We start from the raw sequence: 24,227 nt of genomic DNA on the forward strand, positions 1-24,227 counted from the left end.
GATCACACAACCTTCCATTAAGAGACCAATGCTCGAAAACTCTTGCCAATCAACCACCTTGTGACATTTTAGATTAGCTGTGCAAAGAGTTATTAAACTATTCGTATCTAAGAATACTTGGTAATGTACTTATTACACCTGATCTCCCATGGCACATTGGACTACCAGGGTGCTAGTATACAGTAATAACTGAAGCATTCATTAAGGAGTTATCACACAGGATGCTTTGAAGTCTCATGTGAATTTTTGCTCAAACGTACAATGATGTTAGAATACAAAGCTGATCTGAGAACAAACCAACTTTGTATTCAAAAGTTTAATTTTTTCAGCATATTCTAGCCTGAGAATAAAAGACACTCACCAGGCATTCCTTGGGATCCCTGGTCACCCCGTTTACCGACAGAGCCAACTCTGCCTGGGAGTCCCATATCTCCTCTTTCTCCTCGAGGTCCAGTCTCACCCTTTGGTCCTACGTCACCAGCTTCTCCTGGAGATCCGAGTGTTCCCTTTGTGCCAATGGGACCACGTTCTCCCATAGGTCCTTGGTCTCCCTGTCAAAGTATATTTAACAGTACCAATTAAAACCTTTTATAATAAGTCTGTCGAGAATTCTGTAGAGTTGGTAGCGATCAAATAAAATGGCCACAGCTTTGTAGCTGTCCTATAGCACAAGTTACTTAAATCTACCCATGCAGTGGGACTCAGGCTACGTGTAGTTACACCGCTGTTCTTCTGTGTGTAAGTTAAGAAGATATATAGACCAAACAACACTACACCGAACTCACAAGTAGTAAAATCTTTTTGAGAGTATAATATAAAATGGCCCTTGTCTGGCTTTTTTGGCAATTGTCCAATTTCTTACGGCGAGAGACTGAGGAGAGTCTGACACAAATGTTTCAGTTTAATGAACCACATTGCGACTGTTTGGGTGTTTATTTTTCTACAATCAGAGCAAGTAGTCTACATAAACATTCTAACATCAAATACAGACATAAAATTTGTACCCTTGGGCCTTTGGGACCTTGGCCGCCAGTATCACCAGTTGGTCCAGGGGCCCCGTTAGGGCCTTGAGCACCCTGTAATCCTTGAGCACCAGTTTCACCCTCTACTCCTTGATCACCGGTAGTTCCGTCTCTTCCTTGTCGCCCATCAGCACCAGCTTCTCCTTTTTCCCCTTGGGGTCCAGGAGAACCACGAGCGCCTTGCATTCCTGTAGCCCAAAAGATTAGTTAATCCACATTATGCTTTTGGACATTCTCAGATGATAACTGCAAAACTCCTCAAGGAAATTAGTCCAAACTAATCTTGTAAATCACATAATTTCTGTTTCGACTTACCTTGTCTTCCTTTGGGTCCTTCGGGTCCAGGTTTTCCTTTCATGCCAGGACGGCCAGTGAAACCGACAGCACCAGCATGTCCAACATTTCCAACTGGACCCTGCGGTCCAAAAAGACCATCTGGTCCTCGCAAACCAGGTGGTCCAGCGATTCCGGGCCTTCCTCGCATTCCTGGTGCACCAGTCTCACCCTAAAATAGTATATCTCACTTATAGCAAAACAATACAAGTTAAATTCATGAAACACCTAGTCAATTGTTAAGGTCTAAAATCATTTCTAACTGGTCTTTTTCTGGCTCAAAATCTCATAAAGCCAGCAAAATAATAAGTTGCAGTTTTTGCAGATATCCAGCAAGAAATCTGGTTCATGTGTTCATCAGTCACACATTACACCATATCATGTGAGCACAAAGATTAAAGGTTAATGTCATATCTTTATATATATGTCTAATGTGATTCACCTACCTGTCACATCTTGTCGGCCCTTCAGTACAGACTTATCGATTGCTACCGCACCTGATTGCCTCATGCTTACCGCATGAGATCTCATGCTTACCGCATGAGATCTCATGCTTACCGCATGAGACTCTCACAATTGACATACAGTATATATATATACATATATATTTTTTTAAAAGTTTGTTCCATGTGTGTATGTCGTATGTCTATATTCCGGCTATAGTATTAAAGTCTTGGACTAAAGAATCCATACCAAAGAAGATTTGATCTCGGACCTTACTGTTCATCAGTCTGACGATCTACCCAATAGGCCACAGAGATTGAGTTGTTAGCTTGCAGATATAAGTCTCTATATGGGAGCACATACCTAATGGCTTTGCATACCACGCAGAGGGATTGCGTAAGTAAGTGACTGTCATTAGTTAGCTTACTAGAATTTTCCATTGGCAATGTGCCAGGCAACTCTCATTACTTCTCATTGTTTATAAGTTGATTTTTAATACTCAGGCAACGCCGGGTAGCACAGCTAGTAAATATATATATATATATATATGTGTGTGCTGTCTGTCAGATTGCCTTCAGCCATATGTTTAACATAATAGAAGGTAAACAAGAATGACACTCACAGGCATACCAGGCTGTCCTTGGCTTCCCATTTCACCCATGGGTCCTTTCATTCCTGTTGGACCCATTTCTCCCTTTTCGCCGCTGATTCCTTGGAAACCGCGATCTCCTTTCATTCCATTTAAGCCGTTCATGCCTACAAATAGAAATGTTAAGATTGGACTTGGTACTCAAAAAATACATTTTGGTGTGAAATGCATGACTTAAGCTTCTCTGAAATACTCAGGGTGGCATGTTACAGAATGGTGTGAAAAGTGCCCATTTGTTAAACAAACAAAAAAAGAATGAGGATGCAAAACAGGTGAATGCCATTATTATTAAACACTTTATATACCATACCATTTTAACAAGATTACGGTGAGCATAAACTTTCAGCTATTGCATGTTAATTTTTTTAACTATCTGACCTTTTATTTTAAAAGCTATAATTATATATACATACTGTTAGCACATAAGGTGGTGCAGCATAAATAGTTTGCACAAAATAATTTTTGGATCATGTTGAGAAGAAATAGGGAGTTGTCAATCCCTATTTAAAAATTGTTAAACATTCAACAAGTTGTATAATGTTTATTTGTGCAGACAAACTACTGAATAATTAAAGTTAAGCTATAGTATATTACACCAATTTACTACTTACGTGTATGTACCAAACAACCAGTGATAAAGTTGTAAAGGAAAGGAGTAAGTTACAGAGGGAAAGATGAAATTTTACAAAAATAACTTTTGTAATAATAAAAGCCATGTCAACTAGTCCAAAACCATGGTTGTAGGTTAGAAAATAGATTGCATCATACTGAACTCGAACCCACAACTATGGGCTTCACTGCCCAGCACGCTACTAGCTACCACAAATTTTCTAGAACTGTTGTGCATATATGTAATCCATGTGCTTTATTGGCATCTCTGATGATTTCTCATAGAACGCCGGATTGCCAGAGTACTATTTTATATAATAGAGATACTTGCAGCATACTCAGTACACGATTAACCTACCATTTTCTCCTCGAGAACCGGGAGCACCCTCTAAACCTATGAGTCCTGGCATTCCATCGCGCCCTCGTTCACCCTCGGCACCTCGGGCGCCGGATGGACCTCTTGGCCCTCGAACTCCATTCATTCCAATGGCTCCTTGATCTCCAGGCTCACCCATGGGTCCAGCGAAACCAATAGGACCTTGACCTCCAAGGTATCCCACATCACCAGGACTTCCCATTGCACCCTGTGACAACATCATCATGCATTCAGTAACCTCATCATAATCTGCAGCTTTGTTCTATCTCTAAATTATCTCTGATTATCTGTACACAATACGGACAAGCCACAAAGGTATACTTATAGGATTTCTATGAAATGTTGTGTCAAAGTTCAAAGGTCCTTGCTTAAAAGCTTGAGTACCACTAGCATTGAGCTCTCAGCAGACAAACAATAAATTTTAGCTAGTTTGTTAGTAGACTGGTCAGCACAACTCAATGTGTACATTTGTATAATCAAAATGTAGCAAGTGTGCGATTCAATATTTTAACTTCATGAAACTTATTAAACGTCTTTTATAGAAATTATACCGAAGTTATAGTCTCAAGTTTAAGATGCAAGTGCATATAAATACTCCTAAAATATATTATATATGTTAAAAATTGAATAGATAGATAGCTTAGATGTGAAGTTGGCCTTATTCAGTATTTAACAAACCACTGTAGGTTTGGAAAGTTTTTTTTAACATTTTTGTTATTTCTATCATTCCTTTCATATTACCCCACAACATTCGTAATGGTTAAAGCATTACTTCTTCCTTCATATTGGCACGTATTACTTAGTTTTTTAGATTAAAAGTTGTCTTCATGTGTTAGACATTTTGTTGGAAAGAGGACAACTCCTTGCAAATACACAATAGTTGACATTTAGCTTTGTTGAGCATTTCTGTCAGTGTGAAGAGTTTTAACCCAGCAACTAACTTGCTTTTAAGGATCACAGTCAATGTCAACTGTATTTCAAATGAAAAAAATTGGACAGGTTATTTTGTCATTCATCAACAACTACCCTTCATTTTATATTATTGTTTAGTTCATGCTCATGATATAGTCTCTGCTAATGCAACTGTATGGGTGAATCTGTGTAGAACTTATTGATCTGTTTGAGCCTTACTTGTTCTTACGCACAGACAGCGGCAGTTGGAAGAACTCTGCTGACACTTGACTGCCTCCAGTAGACCAAAAGTTAATCTCTAGACAGTTGTGATACTCTAGAGACATGCTTTTAGACTACCAGTGGCAATAGCTCTCTTCCAGAAAGCCGATTACAGAGGCCGAGGCAAGCAACTCATCCGATACATGCAAACCAATCAACATTCATAGAACCAAAACACAACATGAAAAACAGGCAGCTTCTGAACTGATAATCAAATGAAAATATGAGTCAAACAAAAGCATATAAAGTAGAGCTCCATGTAAAAGCATAGAAAACCAGAAAAGTTCAATAACAAAGTAAGAGTGAAAGGAAATGATTGAAGAACAAGTGGTGCAACGAACAGTTTCCTCTCGCCATAACTTCGCACTCAGCAGATCAGCAGCGCAATGGATGCTCCTGTCTCAAATGAACGACTTTCGACAGCCTTTTGTCTCAAATTACAAATTGGATTCATGACCCTTTGACCTGCCACAGTCAAACGCTACCGCAGCAGAAGTTTTCACAGAAATATTCAGACTTGCTGCTCTAGATCACAGGTTTTGGTCTAGCGTTAGGACAACAAGCCATAACTCCATATTAGCCAGGGTTGTCAGAAGATAGAACATAACTTTACTTTAAAAATAAGCCAGTTTGAAGTCTTTGAAGGACATTTTACAGAGAGCGTTTACTCATTTCCGAATGTGATAACCGTGTAAACAAAACAAAACAGGTCATGCTGAAAGAGCTGACAACTTTGGAAGAGAGTTTAAGCACATTATTAATCTTTAACATTGAAACAAATATATTTTTTACAATTTTATAGAAATTTGACAGCGATTGTGTACCAAAAGTAATGAGTCTCAGCCAAGGCATCAGCTGTAGGGTGTCTCAAAAAAGGCTTTGACTGTAGCGTGTCAAGCTCACCTCTACTGATTTAATAAAGCGGAGAGTTCTGTGGTCTGAGGTCTGAGGCTGCTTTTAATGCAAACACTCAGTGCATATCTTGGCTCTATCGTGCAGTTCCAGCACCAGGCTTAGTGCCAAGGTCAGCAAAAGGGTCAGCGAATGACTATAATGTAGGCCTTCAAAAACTGCCTACCTCCCAACTAGTGGCAGCAGGACAGCAAGATAGCTCAGCGAGAACAGGAAACTGGAGCAGACAACATAGGAAAATTTCTAAACTGAATATAAAGCTTGGAACATCTTGAAAAGCTAAAACCATTAGTTATAGCATTTACTTTTTTAAACAACCTTTTCACAAGTTCCCCAAAGCATTTCTGAACAGCTTCCCAGAAATCGAGTTTCAAAGTTGCCAAAATATGTCCATTTCAAACAAAATAAAGCTTTCAGTGACCATTCATTACTAGTGTGTAACATTTTTATTGTCTCTGTTGTTTGAATGAAACAATATTGTATATTAGATTTACCAATAACGTATTTTATATTTGGTGTTAACATGAACTGAGCCTAGTAAATGTGCTTGTAGTGTACAAGGCTCTTGTTTTGCATCAAATCCTCTGAAAATAATGAAGTCTTGACGGTACAAGTTGTGGTGAATCAAGGTGTTTCTATTCGCAGAAGCATCGTCTCAAGTCCTTAACCTTGTTGCGCTTCAGCTTTAGAGGTGGATTGAGACACGTGACATCTCGAGTATCGACCTGTCTCGTCCCGGATCGATCTCGTTTCGACCTAACTATTGTCAAACTCAAGACAGGAAATAGAACTAAAGCGCCTGCGCACGGCTGTTAAAACATGGCTGCAGAAGAAGGAAAATAAAATTGCAGGAAATAAAGTAAGACCTATTCAATAGATGGTAAAAATATACCTGTACAAAGCAATATGTTTATAATAACTATTAACAATCAAGCTCAAAATTCTTAGAAATAGGCCATATATAACTTCGCTATTTTAGAGCAGTTTGTGTCACTTTTGTTTACAAAAAATACATGCATATTGCTATTAAAATGTTGTATTTAAATCGTTTACACCAGAAGAAAATGCAATTTAAAAAGAGGTTGTCAATTTCATATACCATGTGCGCTAGTCCTTGTGTAGTGAAATCATCACCAAATGCCCATTATTTTACTGTCTCGTGTCTCGAGTCTCGAATTTTTACAAGACAGTGTCTTGAGTTTCGTCTCGAACTTAAAAAACCTGTCTCGTTCTACCTCTATCCCAACCCATTTTGTGTTATTGGTTTCTATAACACAAAATCCGAGGACAAAAAGCGAATGTCGTGCATATGAATTGAAATAGTTAAACAACATGTGAAACAAACCCTAGCATCGACTATTCACTAACCTATACTAAGTCTTCATGCAGCGATATAGTAGTGACACACTCCCATATGGCGCAGCAATTCCATCATGGAAACATCCGTATCGCTTTCATTCTGTGGTGATTCAGTGTCGCTGTTTGGAAACAAAACCCTTGTGCAATTTGCCATTTTTGTGCCATAGAAACGGCCTTAGCGACCAACAGCATCGCAATTGTTCTAGCGCGTAGGTCTTGCTTTCCCGTCGTTTCATATGCGGAAATTTTTGTTGTTGAAATGCTCTATTATATCTATTTTTACCACACAGATGTCGTTATCGTCATTGTAAACCCAGCGTAGTGCTCTGACACTGGTGCGCAGGTGCTGCTCAACTATCGTTGTATGGAAAATTAGTATTATCTCAATCCCCAATTCTGTTCTGTGACCTTTGAACCAAATATTTCTGTGCTTTGAAGTGTCTCAGGGATAATCACAAGTGGCCAGGTATGTAGAGTGATTTAGATGTTTTATAAAATGTTTATTCACTGTATAAACATAAAGCTAGCCTGCGCCAAACACTAGACTAATAGACAACAACTACAACTGCGCACCCAAACAGTGTCAATGAAAGCCTCTTATCTTTAACATTGTTGAGAGACAACCCTTATACTTTGTTGAGAGGTTGCATGAATCTGAAAAAGCCATCAGTTTATCATTGGATTTGTCTGTCAGATATGATTCTACTCGAGCTGCATTGAAGTACTGTAAGACTATAATCATGGCCAGCTGTCAAGTGTTACAGAAAACTAAGGACAAGCTCAAGCAGGTGTCTAAAATGTGAATGAGTATAAGATTGCTGAAAATGTTACTTAATATATACCATAGTCTGTATAATACATACTATGTACTACATGCTATAGACTAAATGCTATATAGCACTTGCTATGAATTTTTGTACCACATTTTGCATTCTTTTTGCCATATAGGATACTATATAATAAATGTTATATGCTATATTCACTATGTTATAGACTATCAGCTAACAAATTCATGTTACAAATTACTATATGCTGCATAGTAACCTAATGTTACGTGTTGTTAGCAACATGCTAGAGGCTAGAGGCTATATGTTATATGCTATATATTATCTACTATATGACACATACTATATATATCATGTACTAATCGCTACACATTCTACACACCATATACCATAAACCATACATTATACCCTATATACTACTTGTAAAATGGCTCGACACTAAAGTTTAGTGTAGTTTTAAAAAGCTGTTAGCAACATGTATGACCAATATTGTATTCCAAATCCCACGAAAAAAGCTTGCATTTAGGCATTGTATAAGTCATTTCCCTGCCAGTCAGTTTTGAGGATAACACTTACCCAAACAGTTTGCACACTCTCTTTTCTGTTTGTTATTATTATTATTGTTATTATTATTATTATATGTATTCAATATATTTATCTGTTCGCAAACTAACATCAGAAGAATAGTGTAGATATTAAAATGAAGATCTGGGGGATAACTCCAAACTTTGTGTTGAAAACTTACCGGTCCCATTGTGATATATTGGGGAAGCATTGCTTGAGGCCCCTTCATGTCCACTCCAGCCATTCTAGCGACATGGTTAGGATCCTGCAAGCAAAAAAGTGTGTGTAACTTGTTTAAATGTACACATAGATGTCTGGTGGATTGTCTTGCTATATCTGATGAGCCTAATATTTATGAAGGTGAAGCAACTTCAAGTTACCAAAAGTTTGTGGTGAGGGAGGGAGCCAGTGGAGAAGCTTCTGGCTTCTCCACCGGCTCCTTGGCATATACTGTAAAAGCAAATGGTTGAACATTTTGCCATTCGTTAAAACTAGCCTGTGATACCAGTGCTGTTTAACTCTGGTTTATGAATTATCACCCCTACCATAGCCTTAGATGGGTGGCTGTGATGTGGTGACTGCGTTTGCTGTTACTAATAGCAGAGTTTGATTGTTTGAACTGGCGTGATATCCACTTCAACTTATGACGGACTTGATTTATGATGTTAGTATAACTTTCATACACAGTGTTACCAGACCAAACTGCCGTACACAAATATACTATGAGGTAGTAGTTGCTCGTGTATACAACGATAAGGTGTTGTGTGAAGAATGTTTAGTCTTTTCACATTATGTATAATCTAGAATCATGACTTGAAGGGTTTACCATAAATCAGCTTTTTAATACCACACAGCAACACCAAGAAGCCTTTGGCATGCTAGTATGCCAAAAAAGGTTAATTGACAATGACTGCCAAGCTAATTCGACAGCTCTGACAGAAGGCAGCAGCTGACATTGCTCTTTTTTCAATTAGTTTTGATTAATTGTTCGGATTGTTTTTATTCAGGTTTGATTTTGATCTTTGAATAGTTGAAACAAATCACCTTCAAGTGATCTGAATATCTCATGAGATAAATCAAGTTTGAATTGCATATATTCGGTATTTGAACTAATTGGACCTGGTAATTCTGCTTTGAATTGGTTAGATTTGACCTTTTGGTAACTTTGCTTTGAATTGGTTAGATTTGACCTTCTGGTAATTTTGATTTGAATTGATTAGATTAGATCTTCTGGTAATTTGAACGTACATTTAATCAGTGTCAAACAATTCTTACGACATGCTGACAGGGCAGCGTGAACTCAGCAAAACATGCCACTCTAAAATCCTAAATTTACAAAAATTTATTTAAAGATTAACTGAAAGTAATTGTATTTTACTGAAACCATATAAAATATTACTAAACTTCAAATTTGTTATGTTATTTGATGCTAATAGTATACTTATTGTCTGAGCTATCAGCTGACCTTCAAGAGTCAAGGCTAATGTGCGCGAAAAGCGAACCATATCAACTTCATCTGCTGTTTGTGTCTAAGGCCTTTATAGACCCTTGTGGGTGTTTGTTAAATACATTGTAGTCAACTGACTTTTGTTGTAAGGCAAAATCTACTTGCCATATCATTAAACCAAGATCTGTTAGTTGCATATTTCTACAGCTCTAGTGAGTCAATCTATCGACACACTTCCATTGAGGTAGTTATAGTTTAATTGAATGAATAATATTATTCCTCTTTGCATACTATCTAGTTATTTCCATAAAAGCCTAATCTAAATCCACAACTATGTTATATATAGTGCATAGCGTCAATGAAATCTTTTTTATTTTACTGATCTCTTGATGATATGTTAAACATTTTTAACTATATTCCAATGGCTTTAAACAGATTTACTAAAATTGAAAATTTGACTTAATTTTTTGCAAACTATTTGCCTTATCTGCCAAACAATTAGGGCCTACTTGGTAAAAATTCTAATTAATTTGCAAATATTAATTCAATTAGTAAAAGTAAATAGAGACAAATTTTTAAAAGTTGCTATCAACACGTGGCAACATCGGTCACATTTATTATTCAACATTTTCCAAATCTAAAATGACTCAAAAACAGAAAGTCTTTAAATTTTTATACCGCATTTTTTAAAGATTTTATTACAGTCCAACTAACACAGATCAGGATCTACAAACTCATATATACTTACTATAACATAATATGTAATAGTAAGTATATCATATTTATAGTTTATCATATTATGATAAGCTAGGGCTTTACTCACCAAACTAAGAAAATAATCACAATCTTTACTTTCCCTTCTTAAATACTCTTTTATCTTTTTAGAAATCTTTTGTCAAAAAATTTCAAATGTTATCATTTTAATCTTATTTTACTATCATCATAGTGATGTCTAGTGTATGTTTGTTTTTATTGGTTTTTATGCCTGACACTACTAAAAAACATTTCTTTAAATGAATGTAGATGAAATTTAGATGTATATAAATGCTCTAACATTTGCACAATGCCACAAAATGATGTTCTAATAAAATAGTACACATCAATAATTCACAACAAAAACTGCTGCAACTTTTAACATATTTTAATATGTGCTTCGCTAAAAAACTGATAACTTTGAACAAAAAAATGTAGTACGACCTTTGTCATCATAATTATAACTGAACTTTTCATTTGTTGTATTTTTATCATTTTTGTCAGCACTTCAAATGGGTGTAGAAAAAAATAATGTTTTTATGTTTATATATTATTGTCATCATTGTCTACAGCAGCGGTTCCTAACCTTATTGGATGTGCTAAACCCCAACAGTTTTATATGCACTTTCAACAAACCCTTATTTATTGAAAAATAAAGTATAATTTTTGTTCACATTCAAGACAGGTCAGGTATATGTTTTACTGGTGCACAAATTGAACTGCGCGTTAACATCACCGTGTTCAAAGCAAAAAACCTACACAATGCATGAACTCACAACAAATTACATATTTTTTCATATTGACAGGCCTTGCAAATCAGTGTGACTTCTGCTGTGGCCTTTGAGATGCCATTTATGTGTTTTGACCTCAGCCGAACCCCTGAGGGTTACTCAGCAAACCTCTATAAGGTTTAGATTAAACCCTTTTTTTTACTGTCATTTTCTTCTACAGTGTGATCCTCTAGTTACCTTTTTGTTGTGAGTCAATTTTCTAGTTCAGTAATTTAAAATTGCATCTGTTTCCAGGTGAGAGTAACTTGTACTCACAGCGCAAACCTTCAAAGAAGGGCAGCACCGAATGTCTAACGCACTCCTGGGCTAGATCATAATTGAATAAAAGAAAGTATGTACATAAAGTCAGCAGGAAGAAGTTTGATGGGTCTCTAATTACCGGCAGCCGTGAGCCACATCTTACAGACAGCTACTTGATCGTGTGACATAACTAGCGCTTGTCTATAATGTCTACCTTTGTTAGAGCGTTCAATTTTAGTTGCTACGCCTATCCGAGTTACATATATATGTATACGTAATTATGTAACTTGCATATGTGTTGAATAGCCTCAACACGAAGTAATTGCCAGGTTTAGCCGGTTATCTTGGTAAACTCTCTATTAACTTTGCTTAAAATAACAGCTACATGTAGTTCCTTTGTTATCTTTTTGCATGGGAGACATCTATATGAAACTTAGATGATGAAAGAAGATTCAAATTAACACATCTGAAACTCCTAAAAACACAGGTCAAACCAAAGCTCTTCGCTATTGTACATGTATACATACATATGTTTGTTTGGTTGTTGCGGTATGAAAAGTCAAGCAGATGTATATCAATATTACGACACAGTTCAGCCAAAAGTTAAAAACCTCTCAATAGTTCTAGACTTGATGTTTAACAAAAACCAACTTACTACATATGGCTTGGTGCCCATCTTTCCAGGATTGCCAGGTTTACCATTTTCTCCAGCAGGTCCTTGGTCACCGGTGGGACCTCTACGTCCAACAGGTCCGGGCTCACCAGGCCTGCCATACGGTCCTCGTGGAGCCTGACCCTCATCCGATTGGTAACTTGTTAGCAAGTCTTTGGTGTAACAAGAAATATGTTAAAATAAGAATATTGTACATAGTTTATGTGAAATCATATGTACATAGCATATCCGTGTTCAATTGTATATAAAGAAAGTGTGATTATTTGTAAGCATACATGTAAAAAGTAGAGCATTTAAAAAATAACGCATACATAAATGTTATATAAATTTTATTGCAAAGTTATATATATTCTTTGTGAAACTTTGTCTGTAATTTATTCATACCTGTTTATCTGAAAATAATATAAAAATTATGTGAGGCAGTTTGGATACAGATTGTCTGTTTCTTAACAATAAAATTATATTTCTCGTATTTCAATCATGCGATCACATCTGGAATTATGATTGTCAAGCTTTGTTAATTTTTAAGTTTAAGTTTTATAAAATTGTGGTTTTAATTAAATTTTCTTTTACCAAAATTTAGCTTAGGAATAATTTTTAAAAAAAATACAAAAGAATTGAGTTAGATTTTCTCTGGCTAGCATACTGAGTAATTTCTTAAAATTGAAACCACACAACGCACACAGACCTACAAACGTGTTATGAAGAGCTGTAGCTATGACACAACAAGTTAAGCTAGAAAGTTTATAAATCAGTAGCTAATGAACACTTGTGAAACAAAAATAATAACTCAATCTTTCTCTGCATGTTTTAAAAATTATGCTCTTTTACGGTAATACCTGCATTACAAACCGTACAAAGTTAAAAAAAGGAATAAAAAACATTTTGAGACCTATAAATGCAGGAAAATAAGCTAAACCAAAAGAGACGTGGTCAAACATCAAACCAGAATGTGTGAATTGGAGAGGCAATTGATTCTTACCTTTTGCTGAATCTGCTATAATCCCTGTTAAAATGGCTGATAAGAAAATTGGTAGAACGAGTCCTTGGGAGGCGACCATCGTGATCTTTTAATATGGAAACTCCAGTAATGGTGGGCCAGAGTGCCCAATGCTTCCTGTAGGGCGCACCACTTGACCACGCCCCTTCCTGTCCAGCTCCAGATGTCGCCTACCTGCCAGAAAGAAGCAAGAAACGAATTCTAGAATCTGGAGACAGAATAGGGTCAATCCAAGACGCGGCTAGCAATCGCAAAAATCTAGCCCAGGTGTCCGATTTGAGTTACACTGTTTAGTTAACTCGTTGATGAAAAATTTCCTCACACACTGGGTGACCAATGAGATTGTTCCTTTAGGTGCTAGCATTAATTTCCTGCGTATGCTACGACTAGAGCAACATATGCCAGCCAGTAATTAGTACAATATGTAAGATTCAATTTTTCACATAAGTATTGTTTCACTGGGGCGGCTGTAGCAAGCAGACAAGGGCAGTATCGTGTCTTCACTCTGTGAAAGGCGGACAATGAAGGACACATTGTTGTACTTAGCTAGTCCTTAGCTGACTGGAAGCAATTGCTATTGCCAGTCAAGGCAGAGCTGTCGGAATTGTAGATTAGCTGCCAACACAAAGATTCAATGCTCTCTTAAAACAGCGTAACAATGGAAGGAAGCTGAGTTATCAAAATAGGTCTTCCTGTAATCGTGTCATAATACTATGAATGTTTTTAAACTCATAGAGTTAGCGCTAAAAGGAAGGGAAAAGGTTTTCTCCTTTCACTGTGGAGTAGAGTAGAGCCCAGGGACAATGTTTTAAAAAACTAACCTGATACATAGCAGTTGATATAATGGTCTGTATAACATCGAACCAGTTAGAATCAGTTCTGGCTGGTTGCACCAACTTACCTTCTCAATGCTGTAGCACGTAGCTGTGGTGCGCTGGTTGTGATATGGCTAGCTAGCTAGCTTGCCTCAGTATCACAAGCTAGACCCATAGCTAGCTTAGTAGCAAGCTAGTCATGGTAACTATAGAGTAGAAAGCATATGGTGGAGCTCACGCTGTAGGCAGTACCCAGTAAGAACCATACCCGAGATCTAAACTATGGTGGAAGCCATTCTGTCATTTTGTGGAAACAATTTTTTGCATCACTCCAAGAATGAGCCATATAGTTGAACTCAGCTGGTTCTCTGCTTTGACTTTAAAAAGACACAGCAACTATCCCATATTCCTTTCAAGCATTTGAAAGCCATGACAAAAATTACTTTATTTTTTTGCTGAGTCAGCTGGAGATTTCTTCACCGAGCAAATTCCATGTGTGGCTAATTATACCAAGGAGCCATGTAAGCACTATAGTTAGGACCGAATGAACTGAAACAGTCTATTGAGACATTCTTGTTGGATGTTTGATGGCAGCGCCAACAAAGTAGCTGAACAAGAGATGATAGACAATCAACACCCTCCCCCAGCCAACCTACCCACTCTTCACCTCCTCAGGTATGTGTTTTCTGGCCGACAACCATTGCAACATTACGGATGGGCAAGTGCCTGGCTCCAAAAACTGATACTCATAAACCTTTAACAACAATAACAACTTCTGAGAGACAAATCCCTTTATTTCCACACTTTCTTTTCACATGTAGGATATCTGGTTTTGGCAAAAGTTCCATTGTAATAAACACTGTGCTTCCAGGAAGCAGTAGGAATGGAAAGGAATAGTGGGTATTCACTCAAGGGGATCAATTCTTAAAACAGATGTTTTAAAAAATAAGTTTCGTGGGATACAAATATAAAAGAATTTTTATTAAACTGTGCAAACCATTGAAACTTGCTAATCATTAAAAAATTAAATGCTAAAAGCAGATGTACATATTTGTACAATAGCAGTTTGAGTCATAGTTGAAATCAAACATGTGGGTAACAAGGGTTGCACTTGATGTTCAAAGTAGAACAGCAATCCTCTAGACTACTACTGCAAGTGCTGGATATGTTGAACAGTCCGCTATCTAAGGTGGTGTCACATTACACAGTCCTTTACAAATCTTGCTGATGCTCTGATCGCGTAAAGCCATGCAATAAAAATTGCTTACGGCAAAGATATGACTGCAAGCCTATTTCTGGGTCACCTATGTACCTAGGTACTGAATACTGGTCACGGTATTAAGTATGAAAACCCCACCATACATGTGTCGCATTTGATAGAGACACTATATAGTGCGTGATAGAGACCCTATATAGTGTTTGGTAGAGGCACTAAATAGTGTGTGATACATACACTACATAGTGTACGGTAGGGACACTATATAGCGCACAATAAAGACATATAGTGTATGATAGACAAACTGTACAGTGTAGGAAAGAGACGCTACATAGTGTATAATAGAGACACTAAATTTTGCAAGATACAGACACAATAATGTGTATGATAGATACACTGTATAGTATATAGTACAGACACTACAGTGTTTGATACAGACACTATGTAGTGTATGATACAAAAACTATATTGTGCATGATACATACACTATACAGTGTAGGAAAGATACACTCCATGTGTTTGGTACAGTACTTGTGATGGATGATGCTGACATCCTGTCATGAATAGTCGTTCTTTTATGTAGCTTGCTAGTCACTCTGTTGCACCTGAGACTGTTACTCCGATGTGTATTAGACATACATAATACATACAAGTCTACTTGTTTACTTAAAAACAACTACTTTATTATGATATGAATGCATAAAATAGAGTCTTTCTGTGTTGTATAAAAAAGTTGCACATGTTTATATCATCATAGATCAGAGAAAAAAATAATATAAATGAAAAAGGAAAACATGACTGAAACATACAGCATTATTTCATGTACCACACAAAACTAACAAAACAAGGGTTACAGGTATTTGGCCTCTTTCAAATAATGGTGATGAGACTCAAAATAACCCTCACATTCTGAAAAACTTTTTATGTAAGGGCAACAACAAAACACAAATGCAAAACTGGTTAAAATATAGCCTAAATATATTAGTATAAGCATAAATGTACCATATATGTATATATTTATGTATAAAAGTAAAGTCAATTGAGTTTATGTACATTGAGCTGTGTGACAGCCTGCAGTTGAGCAAAACTTGGTTATAGCTATAGCAATCAGATGAGATACCAACAACTAGTAGCAAAGCTCACTGCTACTTAAAATGAAGGAGTGGACAACTTCTACTTTGAAGTATACATGTAATGAGATAAATATCAATGTTGCTGTGTACGAAATGACAGTTGCACACAAAATGACACCCAGGTAACAGCATTTCATAATATTTATAAACTTGTCATATTCAGGCACATTTTTGAGCAACTGTGATATATGAAAGTCGAGAACATGCTGCATGGGTCTGATATACATACGAGTAGTTTATGCCGTAGTGACAATTCTAAACGGATAACTTTACAGATGTGTTGACAGCCTTAATATACTGTCCAATAACATAAATAATGTCATACGTCTGATGTGTTTCTATGCGAATGACCTTTTGTATTCGGTTGTTACCAACTTTTACATCAAGGCCTTCTATGGTGTCAGTGAAAACTTTGCGAGTAGAGATGATCTCTATGAAGGGATATGACAAAATGCATCTCTGCAACAAGAAAAAAACTCTTAAAATTGAAATGACACACAGTAGCACATTAGGCTACCATACTAAGGTGTAGTTAATTATCATAGTATGATGTAGTTAGTTATCATAGTGTTATATAGTTAGTTATCATAGTGTTATATAGTTAGTTGTCATAGTGTTATATAGTTAGTTGTCATAGTGTTATATAGTTAGTTATCATACTACGATGAAGCGAATCATCATACTGTGGTGTAGTTAGTTATCACACTTTGATACAGCTAGTAATCATATGAAATTAAAGTATCCAGAGGCCTAGCTTTAGTGATACACCATTTACATGTAAATGTAGCATAATTATGACATTAATATATTACACTGTACATCTTTAAGCTCACACAATGCAAAAATCAATTAATCATCATCTAATCATTATGCCTAAGTGCGATGCAACCATCAGATATCTTTCAAAGCATGTTCATAAATGAGTGATGAAGCAAACTTTTAGCAAGGACAGACGACTCCCCCTTTGACATGAGGACTAATTCATTATGAATACCCATGCTAATATCAATGATAAAAAACATGTGTCATTATGATAAAGGGAAGTAGACCAAATACTATTGATTCTTTCATTGTTAATCGCATCTTAAATCGAGTTGAAAAGAGAATAATATCTGAGAAAAGCTAGTGTTATACATGCCTGGGTCTTGCGGTGAAGGAAGTGGATACCTGCCCTGTTAATAGCTATTATACACTCTCCTCCAAGTTTTGGTTCTGACTCACACTAAAATCAAAAGAACAAGACATTGAAACACAGATGCTAAACTTTGGGAAAGATCTCTTACATTGTTTTCTAATAGGCAATACCTTAACGCGATAGAAAGCTGCTCCAAACATTGGCCACCTGCGCAGAATGTCGAGCACATCTATTTTAAAATCAAGCTCGGTTGATGACATCTGATCAAAATGGGTGAGCGATTTGTTCATTCCTTGAAATATTTGGTCCGGTGTGAGAATGTTAGCGGAGAGCACAATGTCTGGAACAAAGTCTTCACATGTGTGTCTGCAAAGAGAAATACCAACTTGAACTTTGAGTTCTGCATCAGATACAAACAGGAATTGTATACCAAAGCATACAAAGCTTATAAGAGAGAGTGAAAAGTAACTACCTAAAGTTCTGAACATTCATAACTATAATTATTATCTTTTGAAACTAGAAACTGGAATAAAGAGTCATCTCCCCTAGACTATTATATATAATAATTATAAATAATAGTCTAGGGGAGACAAAAGCAATTATTGCTTTTGACTACACAGGGGAAACTTACTCTTTGTTATAGCTAGTTTAAGACGATAAGGAAAGTAAAGCCGTTTTTTCTTTTAGGATAAGCGAAAAGGTAAAATGATTTTTTCATTTCGATTGTAATCTTTCAGATACTTTCAGCCATAGAACTGTCCAATCCAATATTAAAGCATAAATACATCTATTGGAAGCTGATTTACTTATAAAATTTAAAACGAAAGTGCGCTGCAATTAAGATAGCATTCATAATTTTGCTATAGAAGGTCTTTCTACTCTTGTTATACATAAGTGCAGTAAATTCTACTTCGAGTGGATCACAACATGACACCTACTTCCAAAAGAAGACAACTTCTTACACATTTTAAACATGACTTTCATCATTAGTGTTAATATAGCTGCTTTGTTACACATTAATAAAGTGATATATATACATGTATATGTATAAATATATAACAATTGAACTTCGGGCACTAATTATATTTTAGATAAAGCGGTGGGTCATGATTTCTCGCTTATATGTGCTCATAAACCTATTTATAAAAAATAGTCACAAACGCTGAATGCTATAGAACATATTTAGTTTTTTGCAAGAAACTTGTCGCTGGGATGCTTGTGGATGACAATCATTTTTACTAATTGGCAAAAATGAATGACAAACATACAAAGGCTTTATGGAGAGACAGAATAGGCGGCGAGCCTGTTCTACAAAAAAGTTGACACGATTTTGAGTTTGCCATACTTAGAAGAAAAGTACCGAAAACTAGCTGTAAAATGCTATATTAGATGCAAGATAAGAGGTATTTAAAGTTGTTTCCCCCTGCAGCTGTCATAGGACAAATTACTAAAAGCTATCTAAGTTTTTATGAGCTCATCTACATACATAAACCAGGTGTAATGTTGAGACTTTCTAGACACAATGTTACTGATTTCTACATAAGTCAAAGCTGAAATTGACAATAGTTTGGAATTGCTAATCTAGCAATGATAAAAAGGTTGGTTGGTAATTGGCAAAATCCACATTGAATATTTTTATAAATCACAGAAAATTACACTCACTGTCATTAGAACTAGTTTCGCTAAACAGCAAATGAGGTTCATCTCAATTTTTCTTTATTGTTTTTATTGAGGCATAGATCTAGAACCTCAATTCAAACAAAACACTTTCTCAACAGAGATGTCTAGAAAGCTATGCTGCATGACCGTAATTGTAAACATGGTAGACCAAGATGGCTGTTTGCTACATAACCAAAATCGGCTACCCAAATCGACATTTAACTGCTGTGCCTTACTAGACTGCACAATACCAACTTCCATGCTACACTGATCGCTATATAAAGTAGATGAGCAACATCAAGCAACTCCCTTGACATCTAGTTATTGACTTTAAATTGGGAGTCATTAAATCCTCATCAAGTTATTATTACCAAAATAATATGCCTCATGCTATAATTCTCGTGTGATTACCAGTCTAAGACTATCAGTGCTCCAAAATGATTGTAACAAAACTTTTTGTGGAATGACTGGTAGAGAGCCCTAAAACTTACACTACTGAATAAATGCTTCATTACTAGTAGGGTTGGTTATTTGATACATGCTAAAACATTAAGTCGATATCAATGCAAGCATTTGAAACTATTTAGTGTAGCAGAATAAAGGCATTGGAAGTAAATGTACCAACCAAGCATAAAATCCTAAAAATAGCTTTAGGAAAAGCTATGATTATTTTAATCCTTCAACAGTTCCTGTTTGAGCAGCCACAGTCTGACTAATTGACCTTGCCGATTTGACAGGAAACAAAAGCAGATGACTGTGTTAGTCTTAGTTAGTTAGCAGGTTAGTCTTCTGGTCTGCAGTACTCAGTTATCAGCTGAACATTTACCAAGGCGCTCTAATCTATTACTACCTGTGATGAAGGGTGATTTCCTACGAGCAGAGACCAACGATGGGACACACATTTGATGTTCAGATACGAATGGTAACCCCCACAGAACTGTAGTTATTATTTGATGGATATCCAAGAAAGTGCAATGGTAATCAAATGGTGTAAACTTCATCGAAGTGGTTTGTCTATCAACGCATCATTGAAAACCATAACCACAAATCTTTACAGACAGCTAGTGTTTGTTATAGGCTACAATTACCAGAAACTCCATAACATGCATGTTCAGTGAGTGCTAAAAATGTTTTTATTGAAATCACTAGCAAGTCATTCTCTAATTGATAGAGCAATTACCATGCCATTATTATATCATTGAAAAGAGCATGGAGATGATAACTCCAAATTAATAGCTATGCATAGGCTTAAATAAATGTTTATACCTTACTCAACTCAATAATAGATAAGTTTAGATAATTTATCACTGATGGAATTTCAAAGTGCCTCAATCGCTTTGAGAATATTCAGCAGACTCAATTCACTAACATCGCCGCTGGGTGCCTCCATCTCAGCACCACAGAACAAGTAGACTTCATATTCTATCTATGAGATTTTAAAAACACATCCAATTATACACTTTCCTATTTAATTCCTTGTTGTCAGCCTCTTCACTACTAAAAACAATCTCATTCTCTGTTCGACTAATCAAACCAACTTCATTGTGGAAGCAATTTGAAATCAATAGCTTTTCGTTAATCAGTTGCCACTCTAAATCAGCATCTTTGTCTAATAGGAAAAAAAACAGGGTTTAAGTTATCCACAATAGCACTTGAGTAAATTTAAAAAGACTCATGAGGATTAGTGTATATTGTCGCATATAAGCTTATCTCGAATATAAGCCGACCCTAAAAAAACAGCCCTGTAATCAAGGGATATATAAGAACTCGCATATATGTCGATCTTATAAATAGTAACATGTCGTGCGTACTTGTCCAAGCAAAAAGTTACGGAAATCGAGCAGCTTTTGCAAGCCTAAAACAAAATGTTTCTTGTTGTGAGTAGTTGTATAATTAGCTGACGTCATTGCTTAATTGAAAAAAGCAATCATCAGTTTGCGGTGAGCCAATGGAATACGTGTTTGCGTTTCCCTTAGTTTCGCTATCAAAAGTATATTTTTATAGCTATGTATTGGTTCTTCGCCATGATCAGAAACATTACAGCTATGTAGGTTTCACAAATTGTAGAAATCTGATGGCTATCTATTGGGCAATAGTAGTAGTGACAGTGAGTATTTATTTTTAACAGTAATAATAATACCGTAAGCTATAGTAATAGTGGTAACCCGTCTGATTCAGAACATGCTTAACTTGTCAAGCCCGATAATATGAAGAGGACACAAAAGTGTCCAAACTTATTCTGCATTTGCGGCTTTTCTATGGCATCAGATGATGTAAAATTTTATACTAATTAGTCAGGTCTGATGTTATGACAACTTATATGCCCCATGTTAAATACTTGGTAGCCAAAGAGTTAATGGTAGTGGTAACCATTATAATTGTTATATTGTAGTTTTATTAATAAATTCGATTAATAAAGGTTCGAGTTTTAGTTGTTGAAATTAAGTTAGCATAATGTCATTACGTTTGCTTTTAATCAGATTTATGAGCATATAAGCCAGACCCTTTGGTTTAAAAAAACTTACGTTTTAAAATTGACATATATGCGGGAATATACGGTATCTTATTAGATGAGTCCTTTGGCATTAGTAATGACTTACAAATCTTATAGTAGCTGCATAATTACGTGGTTAATATATAAATCAGCTAATACAGGCTGTAAAAATGAAGGAGACCAATTTAGTTGAAAATAGACATTTTTAGATTGACTTTTTAGTCGTGTTACAGCAATAAAAGATGCTGATCCAGTGAATAAATGAAAGAGAAGCTAGCAACAAGGCCAAAGACACAATGCAATTATTCAAAGAGTCGAGCAGTAATACGTATGTACAGTATGTGTATTATATGACCACTCTTTAGATATAGCCTATCATCATCTTTTTAGCAATGCTGACTCTGACATAAATAACCAACGATGACGTACATGACAATTACAACGCTTCTGTGTTACTGACTGGTAATACCAGAAGTATTTATATCTATGGTATGTAACAATATTGTACAATACTAGTACTCTGGCATTAATAGTGTCTTAAGAGATTGTCTGTGTAATAACAATGTGCACAATTAATCTTGGATGTGGAAAGGTGGTCGAGTGGTGCAGTGGTAGCACGCTTGACTTTGAATCTGAATATCTGTGTTCAATTCCTGTGTGAGGCAATCTTTTTTCCTAACGCTCCTAGCGAGGCTTTGGACAGACAAATGGACACTGCTCTTATTATAGTAAAGATTTGAACATCGATCTTTGCCAACTTTATTCTATGTATTCACATTTTTCAGCTTTACCAAAAATAAATTCATTAAACTCAGGAAAAAAATACTGGTCGGAATGAGGCTACTAATTGCGCGGCTGCCTGTCTCTCTTGTTAAAGTGCTCAGAACTAGAAAATATGCAAAATGATGTCACTAGTTCCTATTGTTGCTATAGTTGATATCGGCTATTGTGTTCAAGGTTGCAGCGTTACGCGCTTATATGCGGTTAGTCTCTTTGCAACTATAGACATCATAATTGCACTTTAGCTTGAATCTGACCATTTTTACTGCGATGATGTTTTGTCGATTTTAATCTTGAAACATCCTGGCAGTCATATCACCTCAAACATCAATAACAAATAATAGAGAAATACTGATACTTTCTGATAAAATCTACTAATACTTTGTGTAAGTTCAGCTTTAAATGGTCTCATTGTGAATCTTGGGTGATGGGCAGCTACACCGTAGCTTGTTTTCTATTGTAATAATGTAGTGTCGATATTTCTGATATTTTGTTCTACCAGAGATTCAGTCGTTTGATGGTAATCACAAGTCCTAATAACATATGATAGTTGACAAAACAAGAAGCACCACTTCACTTTTCTTTTCTCATTTGGGGTATTTCTCTAGAGAAACTTCAAGAAAGTTTCAGAAAACATCCTTTTCACATGTTAAACTAGATAATTTGTACCTATTTGGATTTCCCAGACACACCTACACCTCACAGTGGGAATAATTAGAAGCCAGTATAGGTACTGTTATGATATTCAGTAGAGTATATGAACCCACACAGTGGCTCTTGAAGCTCCATTAAGGAATGCCAGCATTGCCCCAGATACTTACACTTCTAAAGCGCTGTCATCATTCTCTCCGATTCTCCACATCAATGCAGCTATTTGAAGAATATCTTCCTGCAAGCAGCAAAGAAGGCGGTTTTAATAGAAGAAAACAACAGCTATGGAACTATTAAATTCTTAAACTATCAGTCTAAATATAACTAAACAACAAGTTGGTGCATTAAAAATAATCACGTACAAACAAATTTGAATGTTTACATTGAGCAGGTCTAAATACTGAAAAGCGTGTTGTATATACTGAATTTTTTTTTATAAAAAGATGTATTCTTATGTCTCCGTATGTTCTACTTTTAATTAATTTATTATGATGGGCTGATGATATAAAAGTGATTTGTTTGAAAAGACACTTTCAAGTAATGAATATATATGCACTTCTGTTGACATTGCCAAGTAGGTCTAGAGATTTATGTGTCAATGTTTGTTCCCATCAGATAAGTACACGTTTGTTTACTAACCATCTGGATGGAAATAGATTTAAGGATGAGATTGGTAAGAGGCTCATGTATGTGATCTGTTAACCACATGCATTGAGAGATGGGCATTAGAATAAGCTATTTATGTACACTAAACAGAGCAAACGTCTTTCGAAAGGTTTATGGAAATAGATTTAAAGATGACATTGGTGAGAGGTTCATGGATGTGATCTATCAACCACATGACTTGAAAGTAGGACATGAGAATAAGCAATTCATGTACACTAAACAGAGCAAATAACTCTCTAAAAGGTTTGGTGACTAGTATAACTAACAGTTTCTCTCCTTCTTAAAAAAAGGCAGGTATATATAATAGGTATATAGGTATATATAATAAGTATATAGGTATGTATAATAGGTATATATAATAAGTATATAGGTATATATAATAGGTATATATATAAAAAATAGGTACATCATTCAGCTCAGTTAAAGTCAACTTGTCTACTTTCTACATCTGGTGTGACTCCTGGTATTACCAGTTGTATGCGCAGAGGATCGGAAGGCAACATCAGTACTGTCTAGTGAGTAGAGCAGAGGAGTCACTGAACTAGTAT

At 36.0% G+C, this 24,227-nt stretch overlaps 2 protein-coding genes across 4 annotated transcripts in view; both read right to left on the reverse strand.

Annotated features, from left to right (window-relative positions):
• Window positions 1-13,392, reverse strand: part of LOC137393217 (collagen alpha-1(I) chain-like) — a 32,540-nt gene extending 19,148 nt beyond the window's left edge. Inside the window, exons 1-8 of the mRNA XM_068079668.1 lie at window positions 13,113-13,392; window positions 12,113-12,282; window positions 8,408-8,491; window positions 3,416-3,641; window positions 2,422-2,555; window positions 1,338-1,527; window positions 1,005-1,210; window positions 362-551 (exon numbers count right to left, since the gene is read on the reverse strand). Coding sequence (XP_067935769.1) covers window positions 362-551; window positions 1,005-1,210; window positions 1,338-1,527; window positions 2,422-2,555; window positions 3,416-3,641; window positions 8,408-8,491; window positions 12,113-12,282; window positions 13,113-13,191 — 1,279 coding nt within the window. The 5' untranslated portion in view covers window positions 13,192-13,392. The remainder of the gene's footprint in view (window positions 1-361; window positions 552-1,004; window positions 1,211-1,337; window positions 1,528-2,421; window positions 2,556-3,415; window positions 3,642-8,407; window positions 8,492-12,112; window positions 12,283-13,112) is intronic.
• A 2,433-nt stretch (window positions 13,393-15,825) lies between these two features.
• LOC137393243 (unconventional myosin-XV-like) overlaps window positions 15,826-24,227 on the reverse strand; it is a 42,475-nt gene continuing 34,073 nt past the window's right edge. For all 3 annotated transcript variants that reach the window (XM_068079702.1, XM_068079700.1, XM_068079701.1), the window contains 4 exons: window positions 23,184-23,251; window positions 17,600-17,795; window positions 17,433-17,516; window positions 15,826-16,753 (listed from right to left, as the gene is read on the reverse strand). In XM_068079702.1, the coding sequence (XP_067935803.1) occupies window positions 16,550-16,753; window positions 17,433-17,516; window positions 17,600-17,795; window positions 23,184-23,251 (552 nt within the window). In that variant the 3' untranslated portion in view covers window positions 15,826-16,549. The remainder of the gene's footprint in view (window positions 16,754-17,432; window positions 17,517-17,599; window positions 17,796-23,183; window positions 23,252-24,227) is intronic.

The sequence above is a fragment of the Watersipora subatra genome, chromosome 4 (assembly GCF_963576615.1).
Source record: "Watersipora subatra chromosome 4, tzWatSuba1.1, whole genome shotgun sequence".
NCBI lineage: Eukaryota > Metazoa > Bryozoa > Gymnolaemata > Cheilostomatida > Watersiporidae > Watersipora > Watersipora subatra.